The 20006-nt window shown below is 38.6% G+C and overlaps 1 protein-coding gene across 25 annotated transcripts in view; it reads right to left on the bottom strand.

Annotated features, from left to right (window-relative positions):
* Nucleotides 1-20006, bottom strand: part of ANK3 (ankyrin 3) — a 704894-nt gene that overhangs the window by 203623 nt on the left and 481265 nt on the right. For all 25 annotated transcript variants that reach the window (XM_055354157.2, XM_055354158.2, XM_055354146.2 and 22 more), the window contains one exon: nt 2040-2138. In XM_055354157.2, the coding sequence (XP_055210132.2) occupies nt 2040-2138 (99 nt within the window). The remainder of the gene's footprint in view (nt 1-2039; nt 2139-20006) is intronic.

The following is a 20006-nucleotide window of genomic DNA, read 5'->3' as shown; positions in this document are numbered from 1 at the left end:
GGTACATACATGGTTTCCAGGTTCAATGGTAATCAAGAAAAAGAAGTCTAGGTCGCCTGCCTATGGCTGGGCTGTCTTAGGGTCAAAGTACAGAATACAAACTAGACCTTTTGTTTCATAAGGGCAGGGGAAGTGTTGTGGTGTCTTGCTCTGTCACCTGCTATGTCTGGACCACAGTAGACACTCGACGATCATCTATTGGTTGAGTAAATAAATGCAAGGAATAAAAAATGAAGTAGTAAATCAAAGCACTACAGAAATTAAGCTGAGGTTACCAGGCCAGTTTTAGGAACATGGAATCAGAATTTTTAGAAGAGGGAAGCACAGGATTGCAGGAGTCGCAGTTACAAGAAAACTACTTAAAACCCTTCGATAGATGGATGTTTGTTGTGAGACCATCTTTTGATTAGATTGCTTCTTGCACAAGAAATATTGAATAAGAAAACCCGTGGCTAGAACTTTAATACTAACTGGAGCTCTGAGATATACTAGCAGTGGCTAGAATTTATTTCTGGCCTACTTTACGCCAGCACAGTTTACAAACATTATCTTGATCATTGCAACAACCCTACAAGGTGGCCATTAATTTTCTTTATTTTCAGATAGAGTAAGGACAATCAGTAAAGTTAAATAGCCTACCTAAGTCAGCTAGCTAAGTTTAGAATTTGGATTCAAATCAGATTCTAAGTCTTGGTTTTTTCCCCTACCCACAATGCATCACTCCAAAGAAGCAACATGACATAAACACCTAGATTAGACATATTTGTGGGTTTTTATAATTTTTTAATTAAAAAATGTTGTTTTGTTTTGTTTTAGAGACAGGGTCTCACTCTGTTGCTGAGGTGTGATCAAAGCCTACTGTAGCCTTGAACTCCTGGGCTCAAGCGATCCTCCTGCCTCAGCCTGTTGTACAGCCAAGACTATAGGTGCATGCCACCACTACCAGTTAATTTTGTTCTCTTTTATTGGTAGACATGGAGGTTTTGCTGTGCTGCCCAGGCTGGTCCAAAACTCCTGGACTCACATGATCCTCCTGCCTTGGCCTCTAAAAGTGCTGGGATTACAGTTGTAAGCCACTGGGCCCAGCATTTAAAAAATTTTAATTGTGGTAAAATACATACAACATAAAATTTACCCTCACAATCCATAAGCAGACACTTCAATAATGTTAACCATATTCACATTGTTGTGTAACAGATCTCTAGAACTTTTTCATCTTGCAAAACTAAAACTCTATACCCATCAAGTAACTATTTCCTCTACCCCCAGTCCCTGCCAACTACCATACTACTTTCTGTTTCCATGATTTTCACTATTCTAGATGTCTCAGATAAGTGGAATCACACAGTATTTGTCCTTTTGTGACTGGTATATTTCACCTCAGCATAAGGTCCTCAAGGTTCATCAATGCTGTAGCATGCAACAAGATTTCCTTCTAAGGGCCGAATAATATTCCACTGTATTTTAAAATTTTTAAATTCATTCATCTGTCCATGAACATTTGGGCTGCTTTTACCTCTTGCCTATTGCTGCTATGAACATGGTTATGCAAATATTTTGAGATCCTGCTTTCAATTATTTTGGACATATACCCAGAAGTGAGATTGCTGGATCATATGTTAGCTCTATTTTTAATTTTTTTTGAGGAAGCTCCACACTGTTTTCCATAGCAGTCACATCATTTTACATTTCTACCAGCAGTGCACAAGGGTAGACAGATTTGTTTTTAAATAGAGTAACTTGCAGTTTTAGTATCAAACTGACCGAACAGCTTAGCTTACAGTGTCTTGAAAATTAAATGCAACAAAAACTCTAGAACTTTTAAAGCCAGGTACCATTTAACTGTGAATTAAGTATTTATAAATATAGATGGATGGCCATACCATTTTAAAAAGAATAAAAGTAGCAGTCATTTTCCAAGAGACTATAACAAATAGAACAGAAAACAAAGCTCATGTTGTATCAGTGCAAAGGTATCAGGAAAAGTATTCCTACTTCCTGAATACAAGTAGAAGCAGGTACATAAGTTGCACACTTACCCTGGTTTTGGCATCGATTTTAGCTCCTCGATCGAGCAATAGTTTTACCATATTTGCATTTCCTCTTTTTGATGCAACATGTAAAGGAGTGATGTCATTCTGGGAAGAAGAGGAAAAAGTATAGATTTGATATTTTTGGTTTCAACAAAACGTTCCTTTCTAAACTTCCCCCAACATATCCCCATTTCCCCCTCTTCTTTTCTAAACATCCTTTATGAACAGTGTGCTTCCTAATACTTCTGACAGGAATTTTCTTCAGAAGGAGACTTTAAAAAGGAATGAATTGTAAGGGAATCTGTGAGGCAGGGTCCAAGTTAATTTATTTCAATCACTTGAGGTGACTGATGGATGAGGTGATAATTTGTTTTTTGGCTCAAAAATCCTGCATTTTTAAGTCAATGTATTTTTCTATAATTTGAGTGATACATACTGGCTAGTGAGTGGTTGACTAACAAGTAGCTGATTAAGTCAGTACAGACTCAGTTTAAAGGAGTGTCATGTGACTTGGAGCCTTTCCCAGGTTCCATTGGGAGCATCAGGTTGTCAAGGAGAGACAATAGGAACTCAAACTGGAAAATCTGTTACTTCTATCCATAGTCACATAACTTCCCATGCCCGTGGTGCTTAAATGTGTTTACAGGCATTTGTTAGCAGTCTCATGAAAACTGTAATGCTTATTTGACAAATATTTGAAGAATAACCAGATTGTTAGGATTATCTGAAATTCTAATTGTGTTCTCCTTGATTTCAGTGGTAGGCTACCATAGTTATTCTTCTCTCCAAGCATCTTACAGGTGCTATGATTATTTCCAGACTGTCAAGGAAATGTACGCATACATCAAAAACAATTCCCTGATTTCTTGTTTTTTTTTGTTTTTTTTTTTCTTTTTAAGTGACAGAGTCTTGTTATGTTGCTTAGGCTGGTCTCAAATTCCTGAGCTCCAACGATCCTCTCGCCTCAGCCTCCCAAGTAGCTGGAACTACAGGTGTGTACCACCATGCCTGGCTTCTTATTCTTGTGTAGCAGCAATATGAGTTTAAGTTCTGCTGTTCACAAAGAATCAATTACATCATAAATGAACTAGGCTCACAGGGATTATGTATTTATAATTCGATAACAGAAACAATATAGTAGCTATCAAGTACTGATCACTTCCTGCATGTCAGGGACTATGCTAAACTCTTTACTACCTCATTTAATTTTCACAATCCTCATATCATCCTACATAATCTGAATTACAATCCCCATTTTACACATGCAGAAACAGTTGGCAGAACCAGGATTCAACTCTTCAACACTTAAACTCTTGAATGCATGATTTTAAAAAACACAATAATGAAAAGTTCCAACATACACAAAATTTGGGCAAAAAAACATAATGAACTACAAGTGTTCCTTACCCTGGTTCAGTAAACATCAACCTTTTGCCAATATTATTTCTTTTATGCTCCCTACTGTTTTTTTTTCTTTCTGAAGGAGTTTAAGAAGAGGAGAAAGAAAATTCTTGGCATCATGTTATTTTACCCATAAATACTGCAATTTAATTATCTCTAACAGATGAGGACATCTCAAAAAATCACGATACCATTATCATAACGAAGAAAGTAAAAATAATTCCTTTATAGCACCCAAGACCCCCTCCATGTTCAAATTCTCCCATTATCTCCAACTATCTCCATTAGTTTGCTCAAGTTGGAGGGTCGACATATTGCATTAGGTTGAGTCTTTTAAGTCTTTCTTAATCTCCACAGCTCCTCTATCCCACCTTTTTCCCCCCGTGTTCATTTATTTATTGAAGAAACTGGGTAATTTATTGTGTAGACTCTTCCACACCTGGATTTGACTGATTGAGTCCTCATGGGGAGTTGTTTAACATGTCCTTTTCTCCCTGTATTTTATGTAAACTTTTCTAGTTAAACGCTTTTAATGGTTGTATGGTTAGGGTTAGGTTTACAACCTTTCCACAGATGGAAAGCTTGCACATTCTCTTTGTTCACTATTCTTAGATGCTAAAATATAAATCTTAAATGAAAGAAGAAAGAGACCTGAGGAAAACAAATTTCTCTTAGTAATGCTGGTGGAAAGTAAACAGGCCAATATTGCTGTTACCCAGGGTATAGGCAAACTTTGTCCGCGAAGGGCCACATGGCAAATATATTCTGCTTTGCAGGCCATACAGTCTCTTGCATCTACTGAACTCTGCCATTGTAGCACAAAGGCAGCCATAGGCACATGCAATATATAAAGAAATGGGAGCGGCTGTGTTTCTAAAACTTTATTTATAAAAACAGGCAGTGCGCTGGATTTGGCCTGTGGGCAGTGGTTTGCTGACCCCTGCTCTGGACCTACCAGCTTGCAGCTGCACAGCTTTCGACTGTGTATAACAGGTTACAAAAGAGGAAGTGAAACTATAGGCTGTGCCATTGTGCACGCTGTGGTCTTTTTTGGTGTGGAGGACTATTTGGTTTAAGTGAAAGCTGGCAGAAGGAAATAAATTTCATGACGACTTTTAGATCTGCTTGCTTATGTCTGTTTTCTGAGTACAAGTTTGTGTTGCTCTAGTGACCCAAGCGGCATAGTGGATGAATTCTACAGCTGAGACAGCAGATGGAGGGTCAGGTTGGGAATAAAGGAAACGCCGACCAATAGGAGAGCTCACTGAGCCCCAAGTGGGACGTGACACAAAGACCTCATCACTTCCCAGTGTGAGTAAGGGCTGGCATGCCATTTCCCTTTAAAACTATGCCCTCACTGGTTGAGAAAGACTTAATTAACCTTTATCACAAACAGGCTAAGTTTAGTAAGAGGAAGAAGTCTGTTTCTAATTTCACTCTCTTCCATATTCACGCACTCTCTCATACTGTGGATGTGTAGATGACAAAAAGGTGCCTTCCTTTTTTTTTTCTTTTTTTTAAATTTAATTTAATTTTATTATTATTATACTTTAAGTTTTAGGGTACATGTGCACAATGTGCAGGTTAGTTACATATGTATACATGTGCCATGCTGGTGTGCCTTGAGTTTCTAATTCTCACATTTTCTCCACCTCTCCGGCCCTTCCTAGAGAAATACTTTATATTCTACAGCACTTAAACAGCGTTGTAAAGGGCCTGCACTTCTGTAATTTCATTTTACCCTCACAGCAATCCACTGAAATAGGATAAATATCATTAACCCCATTGGATAAAGAAAGTGAGGCACAGAACTGGTAATTTGCAGATTAAGAAACAGCTAATCAGAGGCAGAATCAGGATCAGAATTCGGGCTCTAGACCCTCAGGCTGTGGTATTTTCAGGCAGGATTCAGAAGACCTTTGTTTAAAAACCCTAGCTTCTCATCTCTGTCAAATGCAGCTTCCAATAAAATGAAATCACTTTTTATTCCTGAATCATATCGTGGATGCCTCTGTGAAGTAGAAACAAATCAAAATGAAAGTGGTACCTCAGGGCCACTCAATGGACTACTCATATTTTGATTCCTCAGCTAACCAATAAAAATGTATCGTGCCCTACTATGAGTAACGCTGTGAGCTGCACTTCCACTGTCTAAGCAAGCAACAGAGTTAAGAAATCCCAACATATCAAAGAAACTCAGTGATGTTAGAGCTAGAAAGCCTGCCTAATAGAACCCTCATTTACTGCTAGTGAAATGTAAATTTGTACATGCTTGCTGGAATGCAATTTGGCAGTTTGTACAAAGAACCTTCAAATCCGTAACCATACATACAGGGCAGAGTTTGGCTGCTGTGGTGGAAAGGGCAGGAATGTGGAGAAAGACCCAGCCTTGAACCCAGACACACACCCTAAAGACTGAGTCTGAGCTTACATGAAAGACCCCCAACCCCTAGCACCAGCCTAGCACAGAGTAACAAGCAAGAGTAGTCAACTGCTGAGGTAAGGCAGGAGTGTGGGGAGACCTCCTCTGTGCTGTAGGTGTGCAGAGAAAGCTCAGGGTGGAGCACTAACACTAAGCAAAATTCTCTGATGCCCCAGACTCCACCCCAAGCAGAAAGCAATGGCAGCCTCCCACTGAGGAATCTGAAGCCTGAAACAAAATGTAAACTCAGCTCAACTCCTGCCAAAACAGGCTCCACCTCTCACATTTGCAGCACAGAAGAAAAAGTATGAGTATGCTCATTTCCAGGCAAAAATATTATTTAACTCAATCTCTCTCCTTCTACACACAATATCCAGTGTTCTATCTAGTAGGAACAACATGCATGAAAAACAGGGAAGTGCAGCAAAGGCATGGGATTCTTAGCAAAGAGTCAAATGGAAACATTTGATAAGAAAAATTGCAATATCAGAGTAAATTGCTTTGTGGGCTCCTCAATAGACTTCACACAGTTGAGGCAGGATCCACTGAACTTACAGATATGTCACTTTAAGTTATTTAAAATAAAAACATTAAGGAGAAAAAAGAGTGCAAAAGAAAGAACAGAGCCTCCAAGAGCTGTGGGATGATACAAAACAGCTAATGAGAGCTGCATAAGGAGAAGAGATAGAATGGGACAGAAGACATACTTGAAGAGATAATGAACGGTCAAGAATTTTCTTGGAGTAATGAAAGGCAGAAAAATACAAATCCAGAAAGCTCAGGAGATGCCAAGCAAGATAAACAACAAACAAACTCCAACTAGACACAATAGTCAAATTGCTGAAAATGAAATATAAAGGAACAATCTCGATGGTAGCCCAAGGAAAAAAGACACATCTCATACAGAGAACAAAGATAACAGGTAGAGTGGCCTCCTCATCAGAAATTATGCAATCCAGAAAAAAAGAAGTGACATCTTTAAATACTGACTGTCAAATAAGAATTCTACACCAAATGAAAATACCTTCAAGGAGTAATAAAGACTTTTTAAGATAAACAAAAGCTAAGAGAATTCATCATCAGCAGACCTGCAATACTTAAAATGTTCAAAGTTCTTCAGACAGTAGGAATATGATAGTAAACAGAAACTTAGGCCTGCACCAAGAAATGAAGGGCTCTGGAAATGGCAAAAAATGAAGGTAAGTAAAAGAGATAACGGATGGTCCAAAGTAAAGACAAAAACAACAAATTGTGGGGTTTATAATATATGCAAAAGTAAAACATATGACAAAAACCACACATAGATGAAAAGGAGGAAATGGAACTATACTGTTGTCAGTTCAGGCTCATACCATATTTGAAGGTATACTGTGATAAGTTAATGACATGGAAAACATGGATATATTATTAAAGATATCAAACTATGAAAAATAAGATCAATTTTTATACATAAATATATATGCATTTTAAAATATGTTGATCCAAATATATATGTGTGAATATATATATACACACACATATATATATGCACACATATATATACACATATATATATGCACATATATATACACATATATATATGCACATATATATACACATATATATATGCACATATATATACACATATATATATGCACATATATATACACATATATACACACATATATATACACATATATACACACATATATATACACATATATATACACACATATATATACACATATATACACACATATATATATACACATTATATATATATATATATATTTTTTTTTTTTTTTTTGAGATAGAGTTTCGCTCTTGCTGCCCAGGCTGGAGTGCAATGGCACGATTTCGGCTCACCACAACCTCTGCCTCCTGGGTTCAAGCAATTCTCCTGCCTCAGCCTCCCGAGTAGCTGGGATTACAGCCATGTGCCACCACACCCAGCTAATTTTATATTTTTAGTAGAGACGAGGTTTCTCCATGTTGGTCAGGCTGGTCTGGAACTGCCAACCTCAGGTGATCCACCTGCCTCGGCCTCCCAAAGTGCTGGGATTACAGGGGTGAGCCACCACACCCAGTCAATTTTTTTTGAGACGGTCTTGCTGTTGCCCAGGCTGGAGTGCAGTAGCACAATCTCAGCTCACTGCAACCTCCATCTCCCAGGTTCAAGTGATTCTGCCACCTCAGCCTCCTGAGTAGCTGGGATTACAGGTGCTCTCCACCATGCCCAAATAATTTTTGTATTTTTAGTAGAGACGAGGTTTCATCATGTTGGCCAGGCTGGTCTTGAACTTCTGACCTCAAGTGATCGCCCACCTTGGCCTCCCAGTGTGCTGGGATTACAGGCATGAGCCACCACGCCTGGTGAGATATTAATCCAAATGTTAACAATTTCTTTCAGTAATGAGATTATAGATGACTTTTTGCTTCTTCATGCTTTTCTAAAAAATTTCTACCATGTACATTTGTACAGTGGAAAGATGGTTGTATTTTAATATTGCCTAATTTGCAGCCCACTACCACCATCTGTTTCAACTCTCATCCCTTGCTTTCTATACTCTGAATGCCCCAGAGAGGTTTAACTTAGCCATTAACTTCCCTAATATGTAAACTTTGAAGGAACCCGAGAATATCCTGCACCTAAAAATATGATGAATTTTTTCCCATTAAGGTAGAATATTAAGTATGGCTAGAGTTAAAGATCTATATGCACTTTGTGAGAAGAAGCATGAATTAACATTTAGATAAAAACAAATTCAACCTGGAGTTTTGAATTTGACCTTATTTAGTTCAAACAAAAAAGTAAATATGATTGTAATTTTATATATATTAGTTTCTTAATACAATGTTTGTTCTTGTACCAAATAAATTTTTTCTTGTTCATTCAAAATGTTATAGAATACATTAGCATTTGGGAAGTTTCTGAAAGACCTCTGAGTTCATTCAGTCTAATCACCTATATTACAGGTAAGGAAGAGACCAGGGAGGAAGCTAAGTGATTTACATGGAGTCACAGAGCTTGGTGCTTGGCCAAGACCCCAGGTTTCCCAACTCCCAGGTACTACCCCTTCTATTTCACTAAACTCTTTGGGTTTATTTATAAACCACTATTTCCATCACCAGCACAATAGCATCTTATTTAACTTAACTTTCCCCTCAAACTACTCAAGGTAATATTTATTCGCTCTAAAAAACTTAAGTATACATATGATTAACCAATACTTTTTTTCTCTAGTATTTACTTCTCCTTAATCCTTTTTGAAAAATGGTGGATAAAGACAAAAAGGGAATCACATATATATGCAGATGCATTTTATAAACAACGAAGGGAATCAGCTATACATACATTTATATAAAGCATTAATGGGACCTGGATAAATATTCAGAAATTTGACTGAGCAAAATTACAGTACACAGCAAGTTTAATTCTCTCAAATTTCTAGGCCAATAAATTAATTAAGTACTTAAGAAAACAACATGGATCACTGCTATATCCTCTAATGTGTGGATTTTTGTTCTTATGTATAATACCATTTCTAGCCCTTTTTTCTTTTGTAGTTTATCCACTTTCTTCTATGAGGATCTCCTTCCACCTCGATTTTCAGACAAGGCTTTTAGTCTCTAACCTACTCCTGGAAGGCCCCTACAACTGAAGTTAGAGGATAAAATTCCAATTTAGAAAAGATTTTGCCTTCTACTTTTAAGAAAAAGAGAAGCAAATCACGCAGAACAAACTAAGATCGCTTATGATTTGTAAAAATTCAATATATTCCTTTACAACTTCATCACACTGCTCTACAGTAATATATGGTATTATATGTTACATTATATCATATGATATACTTTAGAATAACTCTTAAAAGGTCATCTAACTCCAAAAATAAAGATGACTTTTTACAGTACTTCCTGAACTATAAAACTGGCTTAGAAACGTACAGAAAAATTTTAATAATGAATTGGGTAGGGGGAGAAATTCTATCCTGGTTATAACTTTATTTCAGTCCCGTCCTTAGCATATGTCCAGTGGGAAGCACATTTCATGAGGAATGAGAAGACAAGGCCCCACTCTCACTCTTCTACACCCACTTTCACGAGAGCTGATACTGAGAATGTGCCTTATCCTTAACGAACTTATCTCCTCATCTGTGCGGTGGACACAATACCTCCACTGCCTCCATCACAGGGGTGTCAAGAGGAGACATGAGATAATTTGTGTTAAAAGAAGGACATTCACAGGTATTTCATATCTTTTTTCTCATTTAATATACACAACAACCCTAGAAAGAAGTACTATCAAATGTTTTTCTTTGTTTTACAGATGAGGAAATCTGTAAAAATCTGAAAAATTTGATTTTTTGAAGACCCTAAAAATGAAAATACCTTGCCAAAGGTCACAAAGCTGCCATCAGTTGTCTAACCCCAAGTTCATATTTTTTTCACTAGACCAGGTCATGCTGTCACCGTACTTACTTTGTAGTGTACTAATATATACTTATGTCTTACTATTTTTGCATTTTTGGAGCACCTAAGAGTGTGTTAAGAGAGAAACATTGCATTGTGGCAGGACAGGACAGTGGTTAAGGGCTAGATTGCTTAGGTTCAAATTCCAGGCCTGCCCCATACTAGCTAATTAACCTTAGGTAAGTTTACTTAAATTCTCTGTATCACAGATTTCTTATCTGTAAAATTAGGCTAATAATAGTACTTACTCATATCATAGTTGCTATGGTTTGAATACGCCCCCCTAATTTTATATGTTAGAAACTTAATCTCCAAATTCATATGTTGATGGAATTTGAAGGTAGGGTCCTTGGCAGGGATTAATGATTAGATAAGATCATCAGGGTATGGCCTCCACAATGGGATTGGTGGCTTTATAAGAAGAGGAGAAAGACCTGAACTGGACATGCATACTCTTGTTCTCACCATATGATGTCCTCCGCCATCTTGACAAGGCCCTCACCAGATGCAGCCCCTCGACCTTGGACTTCCCAGCCTCCTGAACTATAAGAAGTTTTTTTCTTTATAACTTACAAGTCTGTGGTATTCTGTTATAGCAACAAAAAATGGACTAAGACAATAGACTGTCATGAGGATAAATGAGTTAGTAAGTGTAGAGTCTTAAGAATGGTGCTTGGCATTTAGTAAACACTATAACTATTAGATGTTATATTATTTGTATTACTCATTATACAGACATTTAGAAATGTATGAAATGACTGCATCTCACAAGGATATTATGAAATAATTTGGGTAGAAAAGACATGGCGATCTAAAGTAAGCCTTGAAAGATAAGGTACTAAATCAGGTGGATCTTATGAGGGATGCAAAAGGTCTTAGAGGAGCATCAGCTCAGAACAGGCTGTGTCTGTGAGCCATGCTGGGATCAGGAGCAGCTGAGAGGAATGGGAAGCTCAGGCAAAGCTGGAGTTGATTTAAAATGATAGACATATGTGGTATATAACATGATCTACATGATAGAATATGATAGAAATATATGGGTACTATTGATGTCAGGGACCTGGAAAAACAACTGCCTCTGCTGGGAAATGTGGAATTGCTTGCTTATTTCTTCTTTCTCAGTGTTTCTGAAAAACCCAGCCAAATTTATTTCATGAAATAATCATCAAAACGGGCATGTCTGCAACTGCCCAAAGTGAAATCAGGGCCATTTTCTATATTACCTGTGATAAATGGGAAACTTTTCATTTAAATATGAAAAGGATGTATGTGAATTACTGATGTCTCCCCCAACCCTCCCATGTCTCATCTCTTCTTTAAAAATGTCTGGGAGAGGTTATCATTAAAGGAAGAGTTAAGTGGATGATATCACTCAAAATCTTGTAGATAATGAAAGATTAACTTATACAACCTTTTAGTTTGGTTCCTTGACATGCTCCCACTGAAGACAAATTCTAAAATAATAAAAGTTGAGATGGAATCCAGTATCTTCTGCTAATTCTTACCACTTGTCATAATTTTTGTCACAAAGTTACTATTATGATTAAAAAATAAGTCGAAGTGGCATAACAAATTGAAAATCCAGATTTCAGTCTGTGATTTACATTTAAAACACATACATTTTAAGATTTTTATGTTTTCTCATTCTATTTTCTTATACTTTGGCATTATTTCTAGTATATATAGAAACGGAAAAATGATTAGTGAATACGTTCACAGAGAAAGCACAGGAAATACACGGAAGCAAAGATTACTACCATCCTTGTTCACGCTATAAACATATATCTTTTGAAAACTCTTTTAGCCTCTGAGGGAAGAGGTTGCATCTGCTAACTCTCCAGCACATAAAAGGTAATCAATAAATGTTTGATAAATTCTATTTAACAGTCATATAGGTTTTGGGCCGGGTGCGGTGGCTCACGCCTGTAATCCCAGCACTTTGGGAGGCCGAGGCGGGCAGATCACGAGGTCAGGAGATCGAGACCATCCTGGCTAACACGGTGAAACCCCATCTCTACTAAAAATACAAAAAATTAGCCGGGCGTGGTAGCGGGCACCTGTAGTCTCAGCTACTTGGGAGGCTGAGGCAGGAGAATGGCGTGAACCTGGGAGGCAGAGCTTGCAGTGAGCTGAGATTGTGCCACTGCACTCCAGCCTGGGCGGCAGAGCGAGACTCCGTCTCAAAACAAAAAACAAAAAACAAACAAAAAAAACAGTCATATAGGTTTTGATACAATGTAGAAAATTAGAGAACTGAATTTCTGTTCCCTTTAATTTTCTTAAGAGTATAAAAACATATATTTTCTGTAAGTTTTTATTATCTTCCACTGAAAGTTTTCTCTAATGGTTTATTTTTATAATGGCATTATTAAGATTGACATATCATAATTTTCACCATTTTAAAGTGTACAATTCAGTGATTTTTTTATTCCATTCATAAGGATGTGCAATCAGCAGCAGTATCTAATTCTAGCACATTTTCATCATTTTCAAAAAGGAATCCCATACCATTAGGTGGTCACTTCCCATTTCTCTGTTTCCCAAGCCCTTGTTAACTACTAACCTACTTGTTGTCTCTATGGATTTGCCTATTCCAGATCTTTCACACAAATGAGATTATATAATATGTAATCTTTTGTGACTGGCTTCTTTCACTTAGCATGTTTTCAAGGTTCATCCATACTGTAGTACTTATCAGTACTTTATTTCTTTTCATGAGGACGCCAAGCTTTTAAATTCCTTAAGAATCCCATAAACATATGCAAACAATGATAACTTCCAATGATAAGGATTTGAGATTTCAAGGATATACTCAGGAAAATTTCTAATATTTGAATAGACTGATAAGAAAACACTCCAGCCTTCCTAGTCTGACACTATGTGCAGGACATTTCTTTTTAAAAATTTGACTTAGATGACCTATTATTAGTGACACAAGTATAAAATAAACTCAGAAAATTCCTTCATACCATAGTGATCATTATGAAGATAACCACTAGGCCGGGCATGGTGGATGACACCTGTAATCCCAGCACTTTGGGAGGCCGAGGTAGATGGATTACTTGAGGCCAGGAGTTCAAGACCAGCCTAGCCAAAATGGAGAAACCCTATCTCTACTAAAAATAGAAAAATTAGCCAGGCATGGTGGTGTGTGCCTCTAATCCCAGCTACTTGGGAGGCTGATGCACAAGAATTGCTTGACCCTGGGAAGCGGAGCTTGCAGTGAGCTGAGATTGTGCCACTGCACGCCAGCCTGGGTGACAGAGAGAAACCCTATATCAAAAAAAAAAAAAAAAAAAAAAAGAAAAGAAAAAAGAAAAAAAGATGACCACCATTGTAAGTTTTTTTTTTCCTCTTTCTTCATGAGACTTTAATTAAATGAAATAGGTCTTTTTAGACAACCTCCTTTTCTCTTTTCCAGTTTTGCCAACTGTTTGCTTATTCTACACCAACTTTTCTCTGTATGCTTTCTGGATAAGGAGATTAAGTCCATACTGGATTTGCTGAGACTGACACCGAAGATACTGATGCCAATGACATTTCCTTAACCTCACTCCTCTCAGAGAGACCAACTAATCCCATTTGATCAGACACCTGATAGTGCTGGCCTTCCTAGGAAGCAGCAGCAAATGCTTGGATGTTTGCTGTTTGTTGTGAAGTCAAGCTCTGAGTGTTGGGATCTGTTCTAAACTCAAGAGCCTTATTTTCTTTTAAGGACAGTACAAGGCTGTTTATTGTTAATCCTGTCAGAGGGCTCCCTTTGAATTAATAGAGGATGGCTCATCAACAATTCAGATAAGGCACAGCCAGGTCTTCCTTCAGTTCTCAAGTGATTTAGGGGCAAGGCAGACTGTATTTAAAGATTCCCACACCTGCTTCTCCCCACGCACACCCTCAGCCAATACACACAATATCAGGAGTTGCCAGAGGAGAAAGACTAGGATGGAAGCTGATCTTGGATCTCCTCCCTTAATTACAAATTCTCTTCCACCTTTGCATGATTAGATGTTACAGATGACTGGGTCTTTGGAGCCAAGTGATTTTCCTGTTTATTTATGTATTTATTTATTTGAGATGGAGTCTCGCTCTATTGCCCAAGCTGGAGTGCAGTGGCATGATCTCGGCTCACTGCAAGCTCTGCCTCCCAGGTTCACGCCATTCTCCTGCCTCAGCCTCCCGAGCAGGTGGGACTACAGGTGCCCGCCACCACGCCCAGCTAATTTTTTTGTATTTTTTAGTGGAGACGGGGTTTCACCATGTTAACCAGGATGGTCTCGATCTCCTGACCTTGTGATACACCCACTTTGGCTTCCCAAAGTGCTGGGATTACAGGTGTGAGCCACTGGACCCGGCCAGAGCCCAGTGATTTTCAATATACGCTTTAAAAGTTTTTTTAATTTAAATTGTGGTAAAATATACATAACATAAAACTTCCATTGTAACCATTTTTAAGTGCACAGTTCAGCAGCATTAAGTACACAGCATTCTGCAATCAGTCTCCAAACTCCTTTTATCTGGAAAAATGAAAAACTTTATAGCCATTAGCTGCGCCTATGCCCCTTTCCTCCCAGCCCAGGACAACCACCATCCTACTTTTGTCTCCGAATCTGACTACTATAGATATTATAGATACCTGTGTTAAGTGCAATCATAGTATTTGTCTTTTTGTGACTGGCTTATTTCACTCAGCATTTTATTATTTTTTTCTTTTTTGTGGTGGGAGGAGACAGGGTTTCACTCTGTCGCCCAGGCTGGAATGCAGTGGCGCGATCTTGGCTCACTGCAACCTCCGCCTCCCAAGTTCACGTGATTCTCCTGCCTCTTACTTCCAAGTAGCTGGGATTACAGGTGCACATCACCACACCCGGCTAATTTCTGTATATTAGTAGAGATGGCATTTCACCATGTTGGCTAGGCAGGTGTTGAACTCTTGACCTCAGATGATGTGCCTGCCTCAGCCTCCCAAAGTGCTGGGATTACAGGTGTGAACCACTGTGCCTGGCCAGCATAATGTCTTAAGGTTCATTCATGCTGTAGCATGCATCAAAATTTCCTCCCTTTTTAAGGCTGAGGAATGTTCCAGTGTATGGATGTACCACATTCTGTTTATCCATTCATCTGTTGGACTCGGCTTGCTTCCACCTTTTGGCTACTGTGAACAATGCTGCTATGAATATGCATGTAGAAATACCTCTTGAGAACCTGCTTTTCATTATTTTGGGTATATACCCAGAAGTGGAACTGCTGGATCATATGTTAACTGTATTAACTTTCTGAGGAAATGATGAGCTGCTTTCATTGTGGCTGTATGAATTCACATTCCAATCAACAATGTACAAGAGTTCCCATATCTTCACATCCTTGCCAAGACCGGCTATTTTCTGATTTTTTTTTGATAGTAGCCATTTTAATGAGTATTCCATATATGCTTTTTAAATATATATTTTTTCAGGCTACATTTCAGAGTTTCCATAATTCCATAAAAAATAAGAAATTTGGGGGCACTAAAGATTGACATAGTAAATGCCTAATTCCTGTCGAAATTTGTTAGAAAAAGAGTTCTGCTAAAAAAAAAAAAAAAAAAAAGGACACCACTGATTTTGACCAAGAAACTATTTGTTTGACATGAGAACAAACATAATTAAAATGGAAGAAAATTACCAGTTATGGGACCTCTACTTTGTGCAGGCTCTATGAAACATACATCATCTCATTTCATCTCCATAACAACACATGAAATAGATGCTATTAATGTCAGTTCACAGAGGAGCAAAGTGAAGCTGGAAGGGGTTACAGGTAACATGGCTAGAAAATACCAGAGCTGAGGTTTGACCCTGAGCTGTCTGATTCCCAAAGCTGTGCTCTTTCCTGTGGGTCACAGAAGAGAAAATATATCCTGATAGTGAGTCTCTTCCTAACTTGGGCAAACATTAGCTCCAGCTCTGAATCCAAGTAGCATAGTCTCTATACAGAAAATGTTGCCGAGAAACAATTTCCAACCAAAAGGAAACAGCGTATTCAGTGACAGCAAAAATAGTTAATGTCTAAAAGAGTGGCTAGTTCAACTCTTTCATTTTAAATAAGAACTCATGGTTTTTCTTTATATTTCTTTAAAGATGTCACTATTAAAGCTCAATCAAAAGTAGCCTGCTATCTGTTTTACAGTAAAGAAAGCCCCTCCCAGCTAGAAAGATCTATGAGTAGAGAGATATATATAGCAGTTGAACGGAAAGGGGCATTTAAAACTCAATTGTGGAGGAATCAATTACTTACTCTACTTTGAGGAAAGTTATTTTAACATTTGAAACAATTTAGAATATGTTGATCTAATGATATTAGATTTCCTGAAATGTTTCTAATGAATGTTATAACTTCAATTAAAAAGTCCACCCCCTTTTGTTTTAACATTCTGCCATCAAAAATTCTTAAAAAAGTAATGGGGATTTATATTACAAATTTTCTATACTCCTGTATCACTTCTGACAAACCTGGAACTAAATTAATTTCTGTTTTGAATATTTTTTCTTACCCCCCCAGAAAGTAAATCACTCTTGCAGGCTTCTGAGATATCAGTTAACTTGGAATTCTTAGTTTCTAGGTATCTTGCCTTCACTTGATCTTTTAACAAATTAGATGCTGGAGTTTCAAACATGTCAAGAAATGAAAACAATGTCTTTGAAGTTTCTAAAGAAAGATGGTTTGGAAATACTAAAGTCAGTCTGTGCCAACAGCTTTATCTGTGGGCAGCACACATGTCCTAAGGAGCTGGAGCTACTCTTCTAGGCGCCATGAAGACCCCAGCTACCACCAGTGGCCGATACCCCATCCTCAACGAGAATGAGGCACTGAGGCTGCCCACTGAGCACCGTGCTGACTCTCCCCACAACCCAGCATGCCCCACCAGCTCCACAGGTCACTCACTGAGGCGTACCAAAATGTGTTAGAAGGTCTGGATTCACATCTGTGTTCTGCCACTTTATTCTTAGTAGGGCCCAAGACAAATGGGGGCCTCACTGACTTATCTATAAAATTGTATATTTTTTGTGAATTTCATATGATGGACTATACCTAAATGTGTTTTGTAAGATGTAAGACAAAATAAATTCAAGGCTATATTAAGGGGTTATCAACACAAAAATAATTGTTACAAGTAAATGATTTTTAAAGACTTCCATGACTCAACTTACATTTTCATTAACATAGCCTTGGTCAATATTTTCTAATCTTGCCTGATCAGAAGAATCACCTGAGGAACTTGTTAAAAACAGAGATTGCAAATCCCCAGTGCAGAGTTAATGATTCAGAATCTACGGGAAAATGTGGCTGAGACAAACTGGGAAAAACCAGTTGAGAGGTCTTGACTTAGAAACTGTTAGAACATTTGCTTTTAATTTTTTTTTTCTTTTTTTGAGATGGAGTCTCGCTCTGTCACCCAGGCTGGAGTGCAGTGGCACAATCTCAGCTCACTGCAACCTCTGCCTCCCAGGTTCAAGCAATTCTTCTGCCTCAGCCTCCCCAGTAGCTGGGACTACAGGTGCCCGCCACCACGCCCGGCTAATTTTTTTGAATTTTTAGTAGAGACGGAGTTTCACCATGTTAGCCAGGATGGTCTTGATCTCCTGACCTTGTGATCTGCCCTCCTTGGCCTCCCAAAGTTCTGGGATTACGGGCATGAGCCACCGCACCCGGCCTGCTTTTATATTTTAAACTAAGGGGACCTCACTCCTTTTAGAGACAAGCCTGCCTTATATTTCTTATCAGGAAATATATATCATATACTTTAGTCATAAGGTCATCAAGTTTCTAAATGTCCAGAGTCCATTTCAAAGCCCAATTATTTAGGGATTCAAAAATGTATTTAATTCATCTCACAAGCGTGGCCCAGGTAGAGACCAAATCACCAGCCAGAACACAAGAGGCTGCTGTCAATTCTGGTTTTCTTGTGATGACATTGGATTATGTCAAAGCCCAAACACACATTGCCTTTGATGTTACAATATTATGAACTACACAGTTTTTTATTGTCTTTACTGTATCTTAGCACTAGCTCCACTAGTTTGTGTGGCTTTGTACAAGTTATGGAACTTCTTGCTTCCTAGTATAAAATGGAAATCATATCCACACCTCATGAAATTATGAATAATAAATGAAATACTTGCTACTGTACCTGGCACCCAGTGATACATGAAAGCTATTAACTAAATTAGTTTGAATTTTGTGTTGTTTTTTCCACCTCGTATTTCAAAGTCTTAGCAGTGGGAGCTGAACAGAGCCTCAGGGTCTTCTGACCAACCGCTCTCTGGGGTGCATTGCTGGGGGATGCTAGACACTTTCTGAGGAGCATCTCAGACCAACCATGGATTTCTGGGCCCTTCCTTCCCATCCTGGGACACCTCACTGCTCCATTTCTTGGCTGTAAAGAGATGTTCAATCCAGCATGTCTGATGGGTGCATCACTGGCCTTTCGGTTGGGACACTGTTATTCGTGTGAGACTGACCCATGCATTGAAGGAGCCTAAGCCATCCTGGGCCTCTCCCATTACATGCCAACCACCACTGTGACAACCAAAAATTCCTCTACAAATTTCCAAATCTTTTAAGGCAGATGATGCTCCTTTTTCCTCCACTGAAAACCAGTGGCTCTGGCCAGACTCTGCAGAGGTCATTAGCAAGTAGAAGTGCATCATACTAGGGGGCAACATGCTGCTCCTGCCGGTTCTTTTCTTTCTGTGACTGGAGTCAGCCACAGCTTGTAACTTCAGTTTCCTGATTTCCCCTTCATACATGTCATAATTCACCTTACACACTACTGCCATCATTCTATCCACTTAAAGACCTGCAATAAGTAACTCCCTCTACCTGCGGGATCAAGGCCAGTGCCCACAGCCCAGGCTGGCATTCACTGAGCCCCTTCCCCACCGGGCTGGACTCTCATAATTCATCTCCAGTCTCATTTCACACCTGCATCTGGGCTTCAGCCTCCTTTTCTTGGAGCTGATCCCCATTTCTATATTTCCATCACAGTCTAGCTTTGCAACTTTTTCCTACTAATTATCTGGTCCATGCTGATCTCCTATCTGAATTTATTTTCTTAGAACTTCTTGCTTAAGTTTGGAAGAGGGCCAATAAATGATCGTGCCTGTGTCCAAAGGGGCTGACACCTGTGCAATCCTTCAGTTCTATGAACCCTAACCTCTACACTCTAGGTACCCCTTTGCCCTTTCTGTATATTCTTCAAACCACCAGAGGAAGAAGAACAATGTTTTTTTTCACTGCTGTGGAAGAACTGCAATGCTCAAGGAGAGGACCAGGATTCATCTGAGCAGATCCAAATGCACTGTCTGATGACAGGGAGTGTGGACAACGTGCCGGAACATTTAGCAGAGGATCAGTCTGGGGCATGGCAGCCCCTAGCTGTTATTTTCACTGAATGGGGGAAATAAAAATTCTACAGCTAACGAATAATTCTCTTTTAAAGTGCAAATGAATAAAGTGAGTTTTGCCAACTCCTACCTTAATAGAACTTTATTTCACACAATTTCAAAATGGGATTTTTTTCAGGTCATTTAAAAATGTTCTCAGAGCAATAATTCTAGAGCAGCACCCCAGGCGGCAGGGCACATATTCGAGGAGAAAAAGTGAAAAACTTTCCAATTTCCATGATTTCTTTTATTGGCTCTCTTATTGTCTCAATGTCATTA

Source organism: Gorilla gorilla, chromosome 8, assembly GCF_029281585.2.
Source record: "Gorilla gorilla gorilla isolate KB3781 chromosome 8, NHGRI_mGorGor1-v2.1_pri, whole genome shotgun sequence".
Classification (NCBI taxonomy): domain Eukaryota; kingdom Metazoa; phylum Chordata; class Mammalia; order Primates; family Hominidae; genus Gorilla; species Gorilla gorilla.
The sequence above is the reverse complement of the archived record's forward strand: the minus strand, read 5'-3'. Positions and strand labels throughout refer to the sequence as shown.